This window comes from Lygodium microphyllum, chromosome 13, assembly GCF_053477565.2.
Source record: "Lygodium microphyllum isolate KBCC chromosome 13, Lygodium_microphyllum_v1.1.10, whole genome shotgun sequence".
Classification (NCBI taxonomy): domain Eukaryota; kingdom Viridiplantae; phylum Streptophyta; class Polypodiopsida; order Schizaeales; family Lygodiaceae; genus Lygodium; species Lygodium microphyllum.
The window spans coordinates 112,424,596-112,443,342 of record NC_141147.1 but is presented as its reverse complement, the minus strand read 5'-3'; the positions used below and the strand labels follow the sequence as shown (position 1 = coordinate 112,443,342).

The 18,747-nt window shown below is 38.5% G+C and overlaps 1 protein-coding gene across 2 annotated transcripts in view; it reads right to left on the bottom strand.

Moving 5' to 3' along the window:
* LOC148027068 (NEFA-interacting nuclear protein) overlaps window positions 1-9,010 on the bottom strand; it is a 78,917-nt gene extending 69,907 nt beyond the window's left edge. Inside the window, exons 1-2 of one of the 2 annotated variants that reach the window (XM_087691610.1) lie at window positions 8,682-9,010; window positions 8,522-8,596 (exon numbers count right to left, since the gene is read on the bottom strand). In XM_087691610.1, the coding sequence (XP_087547736.1) occupies window positions 8,522-8,596; window positions 8,682-8,729 (123 nt within the window). In that variant the 5' untranslated portion in view covers window positions 8,730-9,010. The remainder of the gene's footprint in view (window positions 1-8,521; window positions 8,597-8,681) is intronic. The other variant, XM_087691611.1, reaches the window with a different exon arrangement.
* Between the last annotated feature and the right edge of the window lie 9,737 nt (window positions 9,011-18,747).

The following is an 18,747-nucleotide window of genomic DNA, read 5'->3' as shown; positions in this document are numbered from 1 at the left end:
GCCCCAAATTCAATGGCTGGCTAGTCCTCCACCTGAATTCAGCTGAAATTCACCTTCAGCCTTGTTGAATCCAAGTCTTAGAGCTTCCAATTTCTGGCACACTTCCCAAGGCTGCTGTTAAACCCTAATTTCTGCTGTAAATTAGGGTTTATAGCAAAGAAATTTGCAGTTTCTTAGCCTCCAGGGGTCCAAATGCTGAGATCTTTGGAGCAAGGCTGTGAAATGGCTGGGACATGAGATGGAAAGCTGTAGAGAGAGAAAATCCAGAGTTTTGTCGCAAAGAATGACTGAAAATCAATCAAGTGCAACTACTGCCCTACCACAACAGCATGTAGATGCAAAGAACTGAAGAAAATCAGTCATTTACTGTTGCTGCCCTATCTCAACAGCCTGTAGATGCTGTCTCTTGCTGTTGATTGGTCTTCTTTTGCCCTTGGCTGCCTCAGAAGGTCCTCCGATGGCTACAAATCAAACCAACAGTCTCTCCTCTTTTCTCTCTTGTAGGCTGAATCATAAAAATGCCTCCCTCTAGCCTCTAAAGACGTTTTTCAGTCTTGCATGGGCAATTTTGACAAGTGGCAACCTTCCCAAATGGTTTTTCCAACATTTTCCATAATTAAATAGTAATTTTCAGTCTTTAAATATTAAAATTTATTCTAATAATTATTTCGATGCCTTGAAAAATAATCTGACCGACCAATAATTAAATTGGCTAGACAACTTCCATTCCCGAGTGTCTCTACGCCATCTTTGACCATCAAATTGGCGTTAGGTATCATTAAACGCCACTTCTCTAGTGTCACCAATTGACACTTATGGCCAAATGAATGACCTAGGCTAACAACTGGCACCAGATACCACCAAGTACCTGTGTGGCATAACTTATAATAACTTTTGCCTTTGATATCCCATAATTTCTTCAGGTCTTGACCTCATAAGTTTACTTTAACCCCAGTTACACCTCACATCTGCAATACTTAGTTAATCATGTGATTACAAATTAATCCACATGTTAAGTGAGGTTTCAAAATACATGTCCTCATGACAAACCTCCCCGTTGAAATCCTTGCAATCGTCCTCAATTGCACTGCCAAATGCATCAAAAGCAAAGTACTACACTGGAATTTCCATAGGGTATTATAGTCAACACAACATTGCGCACTGTTGTTCAACCATTCCTATGCCCAACATATGCTGAAAATTACCAACCAACATAACATAGCATAAGACTCACAAAGAATCTCAAAAACATTGCTAGATTATCATGTGACATGTCCATTTCTCATGAGCTGAACTCATCTAGCAAAACCAAACCATATTATAGCGTAACCAAGCATAAACCATAGCTAAAACATCAATGGCATCATAACATATATTGTCCATGGAACTAGATGTAAATCATAGAAAACTGAGCATAATCCGATCACTTGCTGATCTAAGAACTAATCACAAATTGCTGCGAATGTGACCCCAAACTAATCACAACCTCATTGCAAAAACTAACTAGCAATCAATGCAAAAACTGATGCACAACTGATCCAAAAAGTGACCATAAACAGTTCTCAAGTTGATCTAAAACTGAGCTGAAACTGATCAGAAACTTTGTTTCAAAATTGAGACAAAATTCATGCTAAATTGATCATAAGCTGATGCAAAAGTATAGTTCCAGTGCCCGGGTGAAACTCATACTCATCTATATACATCTCATGGTGACTAGTACACTAAGTAGTGATCTCATGGCAAACATATTGTCAACGTAGTACCTTGGATGCATGTTGAATACATTTCAGATCCACTATATACGAGAGTTGTTCATAACTGGAGGAGTGGAAGTGAAGAACAAGAACAAGAAAAAGGTTAAACATTCAAAGTCTTTCTCAAGCTCTAACACAGATTTAGAGAAGCCAAAATGCCCACACTATGGGAAGGAAACTCATCCCAAGGAGAAGAATTGAAAGAAATACCTTCACCTTTGTCCAAGAGAGAAGGATGGAGTCAAATCATTTGAGCCCTCCTCTACTTCTACACTAGCTATTACCCATGAGTCAATGTTCCTTCACATCTATGAGATGGAGGAGGCTTCTTCAATGGTTGTCTTGTCTTCAAAGAGGCCTTGGTATATTGAGAACAGTGCTTTAAGTCATACGACTCCTCAAGGAGATTTGTTACAAGATCTTTGTCCAACTGAGGGTATAGTTATTGTTGGTGACTTTTTTTTTGTACCTATTAGTGGTGTTATCGATTTGCCATTACTACCTAACCATCCATCGAGCTTTGTTTCGAAAGTCCTACATGTTCGGGAGTTAGCTTTCCATTCCTTTCTCTTCATGGCCTTACTAGACTCAATATCTAAGTTGTCTTCACTAACCAGGCCGTTCTTGTTGAGGAGTCATTTTAGCTATAGGTTGGTAGAAGAGAAGTTCTATAGACTCCACTCCCCTTTCATTGTACAAGGTCCTCCAAGGCAATCTTACCTCCCATCCCTTTCAAAGGGAAACATTATTGGCAATGCAGCTATGCATATCAACTACACCTTGCAAAAGGAAGTTGCAATTGCCCCATACACTTCATACAAAAGGCCCAAACAAGGCAGAAAATCAACGTTATTCGCAGCACATCTACTCCAAAGAGCAAGCTAAGTGTGGTCTTCTCTTCGTAAAACCTCCAAGTCCTCACTTTGGTGACGATACTATGTGAGAGTGTGCAACAAAATAGAAATACAAACACAAAGAAATAAGGGAAGAGAAAGACTGCAACAAAATAAAAACACGAACACAAAGAGCAAGCTAAGTGTGGTCTTCTCTTCATAGAACCTCCAAGTCCTCACTTTGATGATGATACTATGAGAGTGTGTAACAAAATAGAAACACGAACACAAAGAAAGAAGGGAAAAGAAAGACTGCAATGAAAGAATAAAATTTGCATTGAACTCAAAGGAATGCTAAATAGAAAGAGAATTAATCAATTCCTACATGTAGCCCAAGGCGTCAGTAAGGACATCAGATGAGGCCGATGACAAAAGATAGCATTAACAAATACAGGAGTCTTCCTCGAGCTAGGGTCACAACATAATCTCATTATCTACACAAAAGAGGAAGTGGCCAAGATATAGAGCGCTAAATCATTTCTAACACATTGGCTCAAGTAGCAACTTCAATTGAAAAGACTGTGCAGCATGACCATTGGTGGAGAGCCATGGAGCAAGAATTAGAGACTATTGAGTGGAATTAGACAAACACATAGGAGCTACTGCCTTAATTGGCCAAAAACGATGCCATTGAAGTGAACTAGATGCTCAAAACAAGCATCACAAGAATGATTCTTTGGACAAGCACGAGGCTCAATTTGTGGGCGGTGGTCAAGGGGTATTGTCAGAAACCTAAAATGGATTTTCATGATACCTTTACCTGCCTACCGCAAGGATTGCGACCATCAAGGCTGGTCTTGCTTTTGCTAGCTATAGGCGATGGCCAATCTATTACCTTGATGTGAAGTTTACTTTTCTCAATGAAGATTCGAAGGATGAGTTCTATATTAAGCAACCTCTCGGGTTTGCAAGGTTAGATGGCAAGGGACACATATATAAGTTGAATAAGGCCCTGTACGGCTTGAAACAGGTTCCATGTGCAAGGAATGAAAAGATCAATGCTTTTCTTAGGGAAAGGCTTGGGTATCAAATATTGAACTTTGATCCCAATCTCTATGTCCACATCTCAAGTGGCCAAACCGTTGTGTTTGTGCTCCAAATGGATAACCTCATTTTGACAAGAGACCACACCCAAATAGTGTAGAAGGCCCAAAATTTACTCAACCATGAGTTTGGGATGACAAACATAGCGATATCACAAATCTTTCCCCACCATGAGATATGGCAGAGTGAGAAGGAGATTCCTACAATCTCGACCTTGTGGATGCCTCCAATTACCAGAAGTTAGTGGGTTCTTTGATTTGGCTTCTTATCAAAAGCCTAGGTCTATGCTTTTCAGTTCACCTTCTTGCAAGGTTTATGAGTGAGCCCAAGAAAACTCATTGACATACAGCTTTGAGGATTTTGTGATTCCTGAAGATCATACTAGATTGTGGTTTGTTCTTTCTGGTAGGTATACATGATCCAAACATTGTGATGCATACATTAATCAATTCCAATTCAGCAAAGAGATATCAACTATCAAGGGTAGACTACGGGCTATTGTTTCTTGTTGGGTTCAAAAGTTGTTTCATAGAGCAACAAGGAGCAAACCAAAGTAGCCCTTTCTTCTACCAAGGTAGAGCATTGAGCATGTGTACTATCATATATAAGGCTTGTGGCATCGTAGACTATTAGCTGAGCTTGGCCATTCTCAAAGTCATGCTACTACCATTTTATGCGACAATCAAAGTTGCATAGCTATTGCTCGGAACCTAGTGTTTCAAACCTAGACCAAGCATATAGAGATCCAGTATCATTACATCTAGAAAAAGATATTGGACAATACAATCATGGTGGAGTCTCACAAGACTGAAGACAATTTGGAAAGATCCCTTCACCAAGGCTTTTCCTCACCTCCCAAGGTAATTACACTCCAAGTTCCTTAATCTCCTAACACATACAAGATTTGAGACAAGGTGATAGAGGAATCAGCTCCTACGTATGTCAAGTTAGGCAATTAATTGTGCATGTCATGGGCAATGGGACAACAATCAACATCATTTTTAGTCTGTCAAACATGTACAACAAACTGCAAAGAACATTTATTGCTCATTACTTTATTTTTGTACATTTGGCAACAGGTTAGCCAAATTTTCCAGGCTGAGTAAACTACATTTATCACCTATTTATAGGCTGAAACTATCAGAAGTGGATGCAACAATGGAGGCATAAACACATGCTGAAATAAATTGCGGAGCACAAGGACAAAAGAGAAAAACACAAAAAAAACACTAGAAAGAAGAGAACTCAAAAGAATGCTTGGAAAATGAAATCCATATACCAAACACAAGACAATTGTATACAATAATGAGTCACCGGTTGCGTAGGTAATGGCACCGGCTCCCTCTCTCCGACAAATCCTCAAGTGATGAATGATTGACTCAAGAGGAGGAGCCTAAATATAAAGGACAAAACAATGGTATAAAGGGCAGCTAGTAGGCCAACATAAAATGCCCAAATAATCATCATAATGGCTACGATAAAATGCCTAACATACCTAGTAATGTCAACACGATCCAGACTCACATATGAACTAACTAAATTGCTAACACCCTCTCTCAAATCATGGGTAATCTAATACAATACAATGATAATGACTTATCATAGTCCATACAACAAAGACCACCAAAATAGAACCGTGGATACCCAAGCAGTGGGTGATTAAGCCACCACCAAGGTGTCTCGAAGAAAACCTAAGTCTCAATGTTGATCGTACCAAAACCTAAAAACTAAAGAAGAAACATAATAGATCTCTATCTCTGTCAACAATGTCTCACAACAACATTCAAGACTGTCCTGTCGAAAATGCCTTTGAACATACGTGACCATGGATTCCCTGCTTCAACCAAGATCGCCAGTGTCTCCTCATGTGAGCTCAAACTAGGAGCCAATGTTACTCTTTGTCAAGGAATAGTCCATTATGAATCAGAAAGTCAATCCCAACTCCAAGATTTGAAAACCTGCTAAAATTTGGTCAATGCATCGGAAACGTCCCTCTCCAAAACTTGTGCACTTGTATATCTGTATAGATGAGGCTCAACTGCCCCATCTCACCACCACTCTCACACTCCCTCTCTAGCACTAGAGAGTAGTGAGGAATGACCCCATTACTATACTAGAAAGCAAAACGAGGGGCTATTAAGCCCTTCCCACAATCCGAAGAAGCTAATCTTGTCTGCACCTTGGCCTTGGCCCTTGCCAAAGGATCCAAGTCTGAGTCTAAGGAATGAGTTGGCAGAGTCTATATCCTACTGCTTATTCTTTTTCTCCTCCTCCTTCCTCAAAGCCGCTAATTCTTTGCAATCCTTGCACAAATGTCCCTTCTTACCACAGTGATAATACTAGATCTGCGCCGACTTCTTGTTACCCCTCTCTGAAGCTGTAAAGACCTCACTTGAGCCACCAAACTATGATGGAAGCCTCCTCTGTAACCACAAAGACGTTTCACGCACAAGCAGCATCGAGGACATCTGTAGAAAACTGACAAGTGTCAATGATATTTGAGCCCTCAAAGCATTGGCTATTCCATGAAACTCCAAAGAGAGCTTATGAAGCACAATCTCCACAAGATGAATCTCTGGAAGGGCAAACTATGTGTCAAAACTGATCCTATACTTGTGGGACATGAAGTAAGAAAGACTAAATAGCGTCCTTTGGCTCGAACAACCATGCTTTTATAACAGCACTCCGCGTTAAATAATCAAGGCCATGTAATTTTTCATCAATAGAACAGCACAAAGGAGCAATTTGGAGAGGATAGGGAGAGAAAATAAAGGACCAAAGAGGGGAGAGAGAGAGAGAGAGAGAGACTATAGCCAAACCAATAGCACTAACTGCACTAAACAGAGTTCACACACAGTGTACACAAGTTGATCACAAGAACCAACTGCAAAAATAGAGAGAGGAGATGAAGTACAGCCAACAGACACTATCCAAAGTTGTCACCCAGCCTGCGAAGGCATTAAATGTAGTAAACATAGCAGCTGTGCAGCAAACCGCCAACTAATCAATAATAAAATAATGCAAAAATGGAAAATGCAGCCTATTGAACCAAAACCGCAGCCTGAAAAGGGCAGAAAACAGTGCGATCAGCAGCAAACAGCTGTCGTCAAGCTGTAAAGAGGTTGCAGCAGTCAAGGAAAGTCAATGATCAGCAAGGGAAGACTTATAATCAGCAGAAAACAGTAGCAAAAGCATAGATCCTGAAATCTAATACTATGTCACAAGTGGATACAGCAGTGGAACCATAAACAAATGTTGAAATAAACTATTGAACCCAAGGACGAAAGATAAAAACAGAGAAGAACATTGCAAAGAAGAGAACTTAGAAGAATGCTCAAGAAATGGAATCCATATACCAAACATGAGATAGTCGCATACAGCAATGAGTCACTAGCTGCGTAGACAACGGCACTGCGTCCCTCTCTCCAATAGAACCTCAGGCGATAAACGATTGATCAAGGAGGAGGAGCCAAAATATAAAGGACAAAACAATGCCATAAATGGCAGCAGACCAGCCAGCATAAAATGCCCAAATAATCATCATAATGGCCACAACAAAATGCCTAATATACCTAGTAATGTCATGCATGACCCAAACTCGCACATGAGCTGACTAAACTGCTTACAAAAATATGTGGTCATCAACATTCAGTCTGATCTAATTCAGTCAGTGAGAGACTATGAGGTTTTCAAGAGTCACGCACACACACATTCTTGTACATATTCTACTCTCAATATTCAGTATTCAGCATTCATCTTCTTGAGAGTTTCTCTCGCTTACTTTCTCTCTCTCCCTTCTGCATTTCATCTCATTCTCACCCCATGCATCCCCTTCTACATCGCTGCACTCTAATAGGTACATGCCAATATCAACTCAAATGTCAAAAACATTTATATTTATTCTGAGACGATGTTACCTAATACTCTTGCTTGATCTCAATCAAGAATCAGAACTTCAACTCTCCTTGAATCTCTAGTAAATCCAAGGAAAAAGTAGCAACCCTCCATGAGGGCTAGGGAGCTGCCATTTCCCCCGCTTAGATGAAACTTGACATTATCAACCACAACTATGTCTATAATATGAAAAGATTGTCAAAAAAATGTCCTTGAAACTAAAGTGTCAAAAATGTCAATAAAATGCCCCTTGCCCTCAAGGACTAGGTTGGCCCCCTCAAAGTCTTGGATGGCTCATACAAGAACTCCAACGTGGACTGCTCCATAGGAACTTAGATGTCTCTCCCTCGGAGGAAATGGCTCCCAAAGGAACCTAAACATTAAAGTGAGCCCCCTTTGGAATCGGAACGTCTCCCAATGAGACTAAAGAAAGCCGAATGTGAGGAGGCACACTCCTCTCCACGACTATTATCAGAATCATAAGTAATCAAATACCTATAACTGGTTCAGAAATCTCCCAAGATGAAAAGAACCGTCCTCACAGCAAGTAAAACCCCCACCTACAACCTTCCAAGGGTACTTGACTATCGTGCATACCTCTCCTAGAAGCTGCAATGTCTAATCTTAAATCACAGAAATCACAATGAGCCACTCTAGGGATCCGGAATCTGTTACTGCTTAAATTTGCTGCCAGATCTCTTATTCTCCGGTTGAAGAGAGTAACTTTTTTCCTTTGTCGTTCTTAATTTGTAACTTTCTTCCTTTGTTGCGAAAGCTTAGCCTTAAAGCTTCCATTTTGTTCAATGTCCTTCTTCAAACGCTTTGCTACCCAAAAAAAAATGTAGAACACGAACAAGAACAACACCAGTAGACAAGAATGATGAAAACACAAGCGCATAAACAACAATAGTGAGAGCCGTAAAGACAGAGAGCTACCTCAAACAAGGGCTTATCAGGAGAGGTGGAGTCGCTTTCACCACGCTCTCCTCTCTTCTGCTTGATTTCCTCTACCTAAAAATAGGTTATACAATCAGTCGGGACCGATCGGCAGACCATGACCAAAGGGAAGCAACAACAGGAAGAAATTTTGACGCACCTCTTGCTCAGAGATGAAATTGAGGAGGCGTACAGGAGGGTTGGCCATTCTTCCCCCGACAAAGCTTGCAAGAACTAGCACCTCAAGGCTCGTACATTTTTCGAAACGAAACAGCAAGATCCCACGGTAGTATTAACATCTCACCAATTGTATTTAATCGCATTAAGTGAGTACTAATTCACTTACCGATGTGTCTCAACAACACGTCGAGCAAGACACTCCATGGAGCCTCGCTCTAAAGATTCCAAGAGTTTAGGAAAGGCATGAACAAGCCATGGAGGACGAAAGCATAGGGGAGAACCATGATTCAAACTGCACTAGCATTTTCCACAAGAGATAAAGGGAGGAGACTAAATCTACCATCCATGTTGAAGATAGCTTGGTTGATTCTCAAAACAATGACACAATGCTGGGCAATGCTCTACTATCAGCAAAGAGGACTTCAAAATGCAAGTGGAATCCAACTCTCGACTTGTCTCTGGTATTCTTGTAGAAATGCTTAACTATAATATGCAAGATAAGCTAGAAAGCCATTCTCAAAAGTGGTCTTGGATGCAAGCAATGTGCTATGATTCATCACTAAGGCAGTTCTCGTCTTCTTTACAAGTCGTCCCCTATAGGCTCTGAATATTGTCACCTAGTTCAATACAATTCTCAAGGATGACCACTTTGTCAACTAGATCTATTGTTGTGGTTGTGGATTTTGTAAGGTGGTCTTCAAAGAGCATGAAGCAACTAGAGAGTCTTGGCGTAAGGAATACACTTCTAGGGCCTCAACTTGGTTTACATAATGCCCTCACAACTAGTTGTAATTGGCAAAGACTCTCTTAGGAAGAAATGCCCAATTTGGGTTGAGATACCGAATCTCCTAGCCTATCTCTAAGACCTATTGTTGGACATCACCAAGGGACTTCACAAAACCCTCTACATTCCCCCACGAGCAAGCCATATTAGGAATAGGGTGTATCTCCTATGGAACACAAATGAAAAGAAACCTAAATACTTGGAGCTTAACATTATGTGCATGGGGCAACTCATGCTCTAATTAGCTTAAAGAAAATTTGTAGTCTTAGTTGTGGTCAATGTAGACATTATTATAAAGAATGCCCCGCTCAGTAAGAAGGTTGAAGCCAACAAGCACCAAAATCTAAGAAGTGGACATGATTGGAGGTGGCTGAATCGACTCAAAAGGAGGAAAAGATTGATGGGACAATGCAAGAGCAGTAAGGTAAGGAGAAGAGATGGTACAAAGTCAATGGTTCTAAGGGAAAAGACCTTGCCAATAGCTAGAAGACTTCAGTGCTTGTTAACAATAAACGTGAAAAGGCAAAGTCAAAAGAAGGTCAAAAAAGCAAAGCATTAGTGCCAAATTCAGACTTTGAAAGATTATTCATTTTTTAAGCTTCAGTATATAAGTGGCAATAATATTTTGGGCAATTGTATCACTTCATGGACACACTATATTTATGGGTGTATTATTTTGTGAGAGCTAGGCTTAGACTCATGCACAGCATATTATTTCATGTAGTTGTATTTGGCACTCTTGTAGATATCGTGTGGATTGTGCATAATAAATGTAATCGTAATAGTCTAAGCTAGGTTCAATTATGTTAAGATAGAAGCATGTATCAAGGAAGGATCGACCAAGAGCCCATAAAGTCATATAGGGCACCCAAAAAGTGGTGGAAATCCTAGAATGCATAGTGGGGTGCAAACCCCAATCCTAATTCACAAGGGACCTATACCCTAATTTTAGCCTACATAAGAATGGGAGGTCTTAGTTATAGTCATTTTGTTTAGTGTATCTATGTTGCACTAAATTGATATGCTCGGTAGTTGTATTTGCAACTATTGAGCAACCAATCTCTTCTTCTATTCTATCATCTTATGTCATCATTGTTGAGAGTGAGGGAGAGAGTGAATGAGAGTCATGTTTGAGTGAGTAATTGGGGATAATGAAGCTTTGCATCATTTTCTTACTTTTCTTATTCTTCTTCTCCCCATTCATCTCGTAAGAGGTTTGAGTTTGAGGTTGTGGGATTGCGAGAGAGAGAGAGAGAGAGAGAGAGAGAGAGGAGAGAGAGAGAGAGAGAGAGAGAGAGAGAGAGATCCAATGAGGTGAATCTCTTCTCTATCTTCTTTATCTCTTCTCTTGACATGGGCGTATTTGCTAGTGGATGTGAAGGAGTTATGATGTTGAATCACGTTGCTTAAATTGTGGAATCGTCTTCAAGCTTTTGAGCTTTTGGACTATAATGCACGAAGATAAGTTAGCGAGTTTACTACACCTCAAAACTAATCTTATGTTATTTGCTTTATAGGGTTAGAGAGAGGGATACATGGTTAGTTAGAGTAAAGTGCCGAGAATACAAGGTGAGAGATTGTTACTAAAGTGAGTTCCAACTTCTAAAAGAGTAGAAGTATATCCAATGTCTTGAATGTAGTGTATTTACCTTAACATTTTGGTTCCATTGTTACGACAAAAGGACAATGAAACCATTGAGGTTCTCTCATTCCTAACATATGGTAGAATAGGAGGCTTGTTGGTGCACAGATCGGATGCCGTAAGCGCGCGTAGTGAGCGATAGAAGGTCCCTAAGAACAAAAGAACTCTACTTTTTGCACACAAATCAATGTAAAAAGCATGCATAACACGAACAAGAGACCAATTGGGTGCAATCTCCCCCCCCCCCCCCCATGCCTTGTGTGAGCGCTCCACAAAGCATGTATTTTTTATGTATTAATCATCTTCAAGCTCAAATCATAGCCCAAATTACAAAATAGCACGCTTTTGGCTTTTGAGTTTGCTTTAGTGCCAAATAGAAATAAAGCTAATGGGCACCCGAGAAGTCAGGTATACCCAATACAATGTCCAAAAAAAAATATCTAAATCGTGCACCCATGCGCATACAAAAATAATAAATAAATATCAAACGCCTTGATAAATAGGCGCAACAAAATATAGGCACCATGCCTAAGGTATGCGCCCATCAAAATATAGATGATAACTCGAATACACGCTATCCTCCAATGCTTTCCACTGCCACTGCTACTATCTCTACACATCAACTGAAGCATTCACAATCGTTAGTAAAATAATACAATTAAATTGACAAAAGTGAATACCTAGCAGTTTTCAGCTACATAAATAAATCAATTGGTTAAAAATTAATCCTAACCTTAATTTATCACAAGTGCGTACTCTAAACTCATAAACGTTTATATAATTTAAATATGTATTTTGTGGAATCACCCGCTATGGAATCACCCATGTACACACTAAATTAATAAAATGCCCGAAAAGGATAGGCATCCCCATCAACTTCTCGCACAAAGAATCCACTTTGTGTATGAGCCCTGGTAATAAAAGTTTGCGGAATCCACCGTAAAACCTCACGGAATCCACAGTGGCATGGAATCCATCGTGAAATATGCTTCCTGGCATCATACCCCTGGGGTGAGATAGCAATTTTTCTCAATTGCTATTAGCTCAATGTGGAGCTAACAGAGTGGGGAAAGCATTTAAGTCTCTAGCGTGCATCCATTGGGCATCTTCAACAGGATGGTTTTTAAACTTGACCAAATATCTAGAGTATCTATGGCCAGTTCTAGTGGTCATAAAGTCAGTATCTATAATAGCTTCAGGTTCAAGGATTTCACTCTCTTCATCTAACAAAGGTGGGTTTTCATAGACAGGGTGTACAGGTAATTGGCCTCTAAAGGGTCGTAATAAACTAATATGAAAGGTGTTGTGGATTTTCCAATGTGGTGATAGTTCTAGTTTAAATACATTGTCATTGATTTTGTGTATGATCTTGAATGGTCCATAGAATCTAGGTGCTAATTTCACAACTGGGTGTTTATCTACACTTTGTAATCTACGTTTTTCTATTCTTAACCAAACATAGTCATCAACTTTGAAATTTATGGCCTGTCTTTTCTTATTTGCTTGCTTTGTATATGATTGCTGGGCTTTGGCAATCATGTCTTTAACTCCATCAAAAATAGTAGCGTGCATGTTAGCAATATCAGCAGCAGTCTGAATTTTATTTGATAATGATGCAACATGTGTAGGCAACCTATAATCATAAATGACTTCAAATGGTGCTTTCTTTGTAGTTGTGTGTGAAGTATTGTTATATGCAAACTGAAGTAAATGTAGATGTGTATCCCATGTGTGTGGTTTAGAAATAGTGTAAGCACGTAAAAGATCTAAAATAGTATTGTTAGTAGCTTCTGTCTGACCATTAGTTTCAAGATGAAATGCATATGAAAAATCAATCTTTGTTCCTAAGTTAGCAAACAAAGTAATCCAAAAATTATTACTGAATCTAGAATCACGATCAGAAATAACAACTTTTGGTAAACCACGATTAGTAAACATAGTTTTCAAAAACAACTGAGCTGCTTGAGATGTAGTTAGAGTTTTCTTGCATGGAATGAAATATGCTTGTTTACTAAACCTGTCTATAACAGTCTAAATCATATCATGGTTAGCTTTAGTGTTAGGTAAACTAGTAATAAAATCCATAGAAATCTGTTCCCATGGTCGTGATGAAATAGATAAGGGCATTAGTAAACCATACTGTTTACCATGATGTCTTTTAATTCTTTGACAAACTAAACATTCAAAAACAAAGTTAGATACATCAGTGTCCATATGTGGCCAATAAAAATCTTCAGTCAATGTACGCAAAGTAGATATAATACCTCTATGACCTTGATATGGAGGACAATGAATCTCATGCAAAACAATAGATCTAAATGGAACTGTAACACATAATCTCTTTTCATAAAACATGAATCCATTATTGTAAGACAGTGAATCAATAGGAATCTAGTTGTTTGCAACTAATTTATTCAAATCAGCTTGAAAAGTAAGATCCTGATGATAAGTATCTTTCATAGGGATAAGAGAATCAAATGATATCACATAAATATTATGAATGGTCGGTCTTCTACTCAAAGCGTCAGCTATTACATTCTCTTTTCCTGGTTGATATTGTACAAGGGGATGAAAACTTTGGATGAAAGCTGCCCATTTGATATGTCTGTCAAAGATTTGGGGTTGACTAAGGAGATGTCTAATACTTTGTTGGTCAGTCTTGATCATAAATTCAGAACCCATTAAGTAATGTTTCCATTGTCATAAGGCTTGTACTACATCTAGCAATTCTTTATCATATGTAGAATATTTAAGTTCGGATGGTTTTGGTTTACAGCTAGAATAGGCTATGGGATGATTATCTTGCATAAGTACAGCTCCTATTCCAGATCCGCTAGCATCAGTAACTACTAAAAAGAATGGTCTATTGAAATCAGATAGTTGTAATACAGGAGCATGTGTTAATGCATGTTTCAATAAATCAAAAGATTTTTGTTGGTTATCAGTCCAGCTATACACAATACCCTTCTTTAAAAGTTTAGTCAAAGGCAAGGCAAATAATGAAAAATTTCGCACAAACTTTCCGTAAAAACTAGCAAGACCTAGAAAAGAACGTAACTCATGCACATTTTTGGGTATAGGCCAATTTAAAATTGCTTCTATCTTTTTAGGGTCAATCTTAATACCTTCTGATAAAACAATATGACCTAGATATTCAATTTTAGTTTGAAAGAATTCACTCTTTTCTGGTATATATTTCAACAACTTGAAAACTAAAGACATATGTTCATAATGCTCATTCTCATTTTTACTGAATACCAATATATCATCAAAGAATACTATAACACAATGCTGATATTTCAAGAATATGCGATTCATCATTCAACTAAATGTAGCAGGTGCATTAGTTAATCCAAAAGGCATCACTAGAAATTCATAATGTCCAAATTATGTTCTAAATGCAGTTTTGAATATATCAGATTTATCCAATCTCACTTGATGATAACCAGATTTAAGATCTATCTTACTGAATATGGCATAACCTTGTAGGTTATCCATAAGATCATCTACCCTAGGAATTGGATATCTATTCTTAACTTTAATTTTATTTAGGGCACGATAATCAATGCACATACGATAAGTATTATTATTCTTATTTACTAACAAAACAGGTGCGCCAAATGGAGAACTACTAGGTCCAATTAATCCTCTGTTTAGTAATTCTTCTACTTGATTTTGAATTTCTTTCTGTTCAATTTTATTATGCCTATATGGTGCTTTATATGCTGGTTGTATAGCAGGAATTAAATCTATTTTGTGATCTTCAGGACGTGAAGGTGGTAGTCCAGGTGGTAAATCATCAGCAAAACAATCTTTAAATTGAGCAAGAAATTATGTATGCCTAGGATGCATATGTTTTTCTTTAGCTTGAAGTTCATTCATCCAAATTAAATAAGATTTACTACTTTTACGTAATGCACGTTTAGCTTGAGTATGAGTAAGCAGTGGAAAATTATTAGAAGCGTGCATACCATGCAATGTAATTTGTTTTCCTTGAAAATGAATTTTAATTGAATGCGTGGAATAATCTATGTCAGGATTATACTGATGATGCCAAGGTATACCTAGGATAATATCACTAGACTACAAAGGTACAACTAGGAAATTCCTTCGTTTGGTGTATTCACCAATTTTAATTTCTAAGTTATGCACCTCTTGTGTTCCATTATATCTTGTGCCTAGGAATGCTACTTTAATGCGCTAATGTGTAGAAACAGTTTGTAATTTCAATTCTTTCACTAACTTTGCAGAAATAAAATCATGTGTGCTACCATCATCATGCAAAATAATATTTTCTTTACCATGCACTAAACATTTCATTGTCAACAAAAAATGTGGAGTTGGCATACCTGGCAAAATATATGAAGGAGTAGCAATGTCGTCATCATCTTCCGTAAAGTCAGGCATTTCCTCATGTTCTTCTTCTTCCATTGCTCCAAGATAATTGATATGGACAGGTGGTTTCTTCGATTGGCAATTGGTTGTTAGATGTCCAGGTTGATGGCATTTGTAACAAACTATGGGTTTGGCTTTAGACACATTGTTGGCAATGGCAGGAAGTCTAGGAATATTAGGATTTGGCTGTGAGGATGGCTTAGGGTTTGGATTGGTATTTGATGGCAAAGCAGGTGGTTTTGTCCAAGACTTACGGAATGAAGATAGAAGAAAACGACTTTGATTGAATCTTCTAAAATTTGAATTGAATTGCTTGGAACCGTAGTTACCATTTGCTTGAAATTGTTATGGATGCTTGTCTCTTCCTCGAATCTTGTCTTCAGTATCATGAGCCAAAGAAATTGCATCTTCAAGGGTTGTAGGCTTAAACATATTGACTTCAGCATAGTAATGTCCAAGTAGGCTAGACATAAACTTGCGTTTGTGAGTCGATTCAGGTACATCTTCGAGTATTCGGAGTTGCAGTAGGGCATTCCAAAAACGTTAAGTGTATTGGGAAATAGGTTCACGTTCTCTTTACTGTAGAAGATCCCATTGCTTTATGGCTTTTTCATGGAATTGAGGAGGAAGGAAATTCTGCAAAAACTTCTTTTGAAAACTCTCCCAGGTAGTGGGACGATCAATGCTCTTGTGAACCACAGTCCACCATAGAGATGCTCGATCGGCTAAATGATTAGTGACACATTTAATTTTGTCTTTCTCAGCATATGTCTCTTCACGAAAGTAGTCATCAAATTGACTGATAAATTCAAGTACAGTCATTCCATCTCGAGTTCCATTGAAAGTACGAAATTTGAAATTTCTTTTACTTATCTTTGTTTCTTTGCAGATGGATTGGGCTTCGAGTGTCGCATCGATAGCATGTCGGATAAGATCTTCGAGTTGCGGTTCATCTTTATCGGTGGTAGTTCGTTGCAAATTGGCCAATTGAACTTTCAAAGCTTGTCGGGCTCTTCGTTCTCCATCAAGCTGCATCATAATTAAATCCAATTTGTGTTCCATCGTTGGTTTGAGAAGATTGCCTTTAGCCATTAAATCGTCCATATTTTGTTCCGTCATCCTGTAAAAATCCAAAAGACCTCACACTCTCGAAATCTGATTAGCGAGATGAGCGTAGCTCAAAGTCGGGTATACAAGGCTTATATATTTTTGTTTGGCTTTAACAGTCTTTGTCTTTTGCAGTTGCGAGATTCATTATCTTTGTAAAAACTGTGTATGACCTTCTGCGTTTGCTGAAACTAGTTTAGCAAAGTGTGCGTATGTGAACAGAGTCTTCCAGAGAACAATTTCGTGATTCTGTGCTTCTGCCCAGGAACAGTGTTTATGGGAGTAATTGAGATAAGTCTGTTTTGATTTATGTGGACTTGCAGAACTTGCAGAGTAAGTAAGCTTGAACTTGGGAGATTACTTAGATGATTTAGCTTTTGTAAAGCTTAAGTGATTTAAGCTTAAGAAGACTGAAGATGTCGACGAATTTTGAGGGGGGGGGACCGTTTTTCACGCTGCCAATTCCGTCCAGAAGATGCCACGGCCATAGTAGTTGAAATTCGTATTAAGTAAGCTTTTAAAGCTTACTAATCTTTATTTTGAAGCTTAAGAACTTTTGGATATGGAGGTAAAGCTTACTATATTCTCTGTGGAAAAAACGACTTGGAGAGGGAGATATAGGAGTGGTCCTCTGCCTCCTCAGGCGGGTCCCTCGCAATCAGAGGCTGTAGACAGAGGTTCTTGACCGCCAGGAATCCACCCATATCGACCGTTCGCAATGAAACTCACTGTAGAGCTCGATCATTCTAGGAGCTCCGCCTTCGCGCAAGATGGGTAGCGATTGGAAGCTCTCGATCTCAGCTTCGCTCTGATATCATTGTTGCACAGATCGGATGCCGTAAGTGCGCGTAGTGAGTGATAGAAGGTCCTCAAGAACAAAAGAACTCTACTTTTTGCACACAAATCAATGTAAAAAGCATGCACGACATAAACAAGAGACCAATTGGGTGCAATCTTCCCCCATGCCTTGTGTGAGCGCTCCACAAAGCATGTATTTTTTATATATTAATCATCTTCAAGCTCAAATAATAGCCCAAATTACAAAATAGCACACTTTTGGCTTTTGAGTTTGCTTTAGTGCCAAATAGAAATAAAGCTAATGGGCGCCCAAGAAGTCAGGCATACCCAATACAATGTCCAAATACAAATATCTAAATCGTGCGCCCATGCACATACAAAAATAATAAATAAATATCAAACGCCTTAATAAATAGGCCCGACAAAATATAGGTGCCATGCCTAAGGTATGCGCCCATCAAAATATAGATGATAACTCGAATATACACTATCCTCCAATGCTTTCCACCGCCACTGCTGCTATCTCTACACATCAACTGAAGCATTCACAATCGCTAGTAAAATAATACAATTAAACTGACAAAAGTGAATACCTAGCAGTTTTCAGCTACATAAATAAATCAATTGGTTAGAAATCAATCCTAACCTTAATTTATCACGAGTGCGCACTCTAAACTCATAAACGTTTATTAATTTAAATATGTATTTTGCGGAATCACCCGCTATGGAATCACCCATGTACACACTAAATTAACAAAACACTTGAAAAGAATAGGCATCCCCATCAACTTCTCGCACAAAGAATCCACTTTGTGTATGAGCCTCGGTAATAAAAGTTTACGAAATCCATCGTAAAACCTCACGAAATCCACCGTGAAATATGCCTCCTGGCATCACTTGTACACTTGAGTGTGGATTGGATTGATGGGGCAATAGTTATCTATGCTCATAAATTGCATACATCAAAACATATATAGCTAGTTTAGAAAGTTTGAATTGAAGATTGAAAAGATTGGATTTGTTTGAGTAGGAGAAAACACAAAAGATAAACACAAAAACACAATAAAAACCCAAAACACAAAACTCAACTCTTCTTGCTTGGACATGTTGACACCATTAAGATTTGTTAATGCATCTCACTCATCAAGAATGGTTAGTGGTGTGTGCATTAAAGGAAGGAAAGAGAGAGTACAAACCATAAAGGCGAAGCCTAAAAATACAAAATAGAAAATACAAGCACCCAAAATGTTAACTTTTATTGTAAATAGATTGTGTGGCACCATTATTACTAAAAGATTCATTTTGTGGATCACTTGTCTT